The 2,608-nt window shown below is 48.0% G+C and overlaps 1 protein-coding gene across 1 annotated transcript; it reads right to left on the bottom strand.

The window, feature by feature from the left end:
- Positions 1–17: 17 nt before the first annotated feature.
- On the bottom strand, positions 18–485 carry EMH_0029890 (uncharacterized protein; the record flags this gene model as incomplete). The annotated part of the gene is made up of 2 exons (XM_013494354.1): positions 18–333; positions 457–485. The coding sequence occupies 2 exons, from the start codon at positions 483–485 to the stop codon at positions 18–20; spliced, it is 345 nt and encodes a 114-aa protein (XP_013349808.1).
- Positions 486–2,608: the final 2,123 nt, after the last annotated feature.

The raw sequence follows: 2,608 nt of genomic DNA on the forward strand, positions 1-2,608 counted from the left end.
TGCTGCTGCTGCTGCTGCTACTGCTGCTGCTGCTGCTGTTGCTGCTGCTGCTGCTGCTGCTGCTGCTGCTTTGACTTCGGTTGGGTACCAGCAGGGTAGCCATGTTGCTGCTTCTCTGGTATGTTTCTATCTGCTGCATTTCCTGCTGCATTCCCTGCTGCATCTCCTGCTGCTGCTGCTGCTGCATCTCCTGCTGCTGCTGCTGCTGCATCTCCTGCTGCTGCTGCTGCATCTCCTGCTGCTGCTGCATCTCCTGCTGCTGCATCTCCTGCTACTGCTGCATCTCCTGCTGCTGCTGCTGCTGTTGCTGCTGTTGCTGCTGCAGAAGAGAGACTACACAGTGGAGCAGTTTCGTCAGGTTGCTGACGCCTGTCTNTGCTGCTGTTGCTGCTGCAGAAGAGAGACTACACAGTGGAGCAGTTTCGTCAGGTTGCTGACGCCTGTCTCCGCGCTCACCCCCGCATGAGTATAACAACAGATATCATCTGCGGCTTTCCCGGGGAGACAGAACAAGACCACCAACAAACCCTAGAACTACTCATGCACTACCACTTTCCTGTAATAAACCCTAAACCCTAAACCCTAAACACTAAACCCTAAACACTAAACACTAAACCCTAGAACTACTCATGCACTACCACTTTCCTGTCATAAACCCTAAACCCTAAACCCTAATTTCTAAACCCTAAACCCTATATCCGTACAGCTGCTCATGCACTACCACATTCCTGTAATAAACCCTAAACCCTAAACCCTAAACCCTAAACCCTAAACCCTATAAACGCCAGGCAATAGAGCTGCTCACGCACTACCACTTTCCTGTAATAAACCCTAAACCCTAAACCCTAAACCCTAAACCCTAGAGCTGCTCATGCACTACCACTTTCCTGTAATAAACCCTAAACCTTAAACCCTAAACACTAAACCCTAAACCCTAGAGCTGCTCATGCACTATCACTTTCCTGTAATAAACCCTAAACCCTAAACCCTAAACCCTAAACACTAAACAGTAAACCCTAAAGCCTAAACACTAAACCCTAAACACTAAACCCTAAACACTAAACCCTAAACCCTAAACACTAAACCCTAAACCCTAGATGCTAGACTTAGGCGGGGTGTTTCAGCTGTAGATAGAAAAGAAATGCTCAAACTCTTTCTGGGTTTTATCACGACAGAGAAAAACACACAAGTGCAGTGGTAATATATAATAAACCCTAGTAAACCCTAGTAAACCCTAAACCCTAGTAAACCCTCATAAACCCTAAACCCTAGTAAACCCTAATAAACCCTAGTAAACCCTAATAAAAGATAACAAACAATAAGAAACCCTAATGAACCCGAATAAAACCCAACAAACCCTAATAAACCCTAGTAAACCCTAAACCCTAAACCCTCAAGACCCATACTACTGCACCCTTTTCAGCCCCATCAGAAAGCGTGGCTGCCTGGTGTTTCTGCTGCATGCATTCCCCGTTTACTGCTGCATGCATGCATGCATGCATGCATGCATGCATGCATGCGTTGTTTCAGGCTGTGAATATAAGCCAGTTTTACCCGCGCCCCAACACTCCTGCTGCAGCAATGAAACAACTAAACTCTCAACTAGTAAAGAGACGCAGCAGAGAAGCAACGCAGCTTTTTGAGGGTTATACGTGTTACGATTGGATGGTGGGGACTGTACAAAAGGTTCGTACTGCATGCATGCATGCATGCATGCATGCATGCATGCATGCATGCATGCATGCGTGTATGTTGGGTTTTTTTGTGGGGCTGGTGCTGCATGCATGGGTTTGTATGCAGCAGCAGTCAGACTTGTAGCAGTACATACAGATATTCAGAACACATACACACGTGCTTGCTGCTGCATGCATGCATGCATGCGAGCTACTGCATGCATGCATGCATGCATGCATGCATGCATGCGTTGTTGGGGCTGTGTGTTAGGTTTGGTTTTCTTCTCACTCGGACCGGAGCGAGCACACCGTGGGGCACACAAAGCAGTACGTGAAGGTCCTTGTAGACAGGTGCGTTTCTCCCCCTTCTTTCTTTTTTTTTTTTTTTTTTTTTTTTTTTTTTTTTTTTTTTTTTTTTTTTTTTTTTTATTTCTTTTTTCTCTGCTTTTGTTTTTGTTGTTGTTGTTGGTGGTTTTTGTTGTTTGTTGTTTGCTGCTGCTGTCTCTCGAGCCGCAGCCAGAGATATCCCGTGTTATGTAGGCATGCGCTTCATGCAGCAGCAGCAGCAGCTGCTGCTGCTGCTGCTGTTGCTGCTGATAATGCTGCTGCTGTTGCTAATGCTGCTGCTGCTAATGCTACTGCTGCTCATGCTGCTGCTGCTGCTGCTAATACTGCTACTGCTGCTGCTGCTGCTGCTGCTGCAGGGACGAGGCACTGCTCGGGAAGGTGAAGATGGTGCGGGTGACAGCCGCCTCCAAGTGGCACTGTCTGGGGGTTCTCTGCGACCCCACAGCTGCCTGATGCATGCAGCAGCAGCAGCAGCAGCAGCAGCTGCTGCTGCTGCTGCTGCTGCAGCTGCTAAACGGCAGCAGCATTAGAGCTGCAAACACCCACTGACATGGTGCAGCTGCTGCAGCAGATGTATGCTGCAGCTG

This window comes from Eimeria mitis, genomic scaffold (genome assembly GCF_000499745.2).
Source record: "Eimeria mitis Houghton genomic scaffold, Emh_scaff1115, whole genome shotgun sequence".
NCBI lineage: Eukaryota > Apicomplexa > Conoidasida > Eucoccidiorida > Eimeriidae > Eimeria > Eimeria mitis.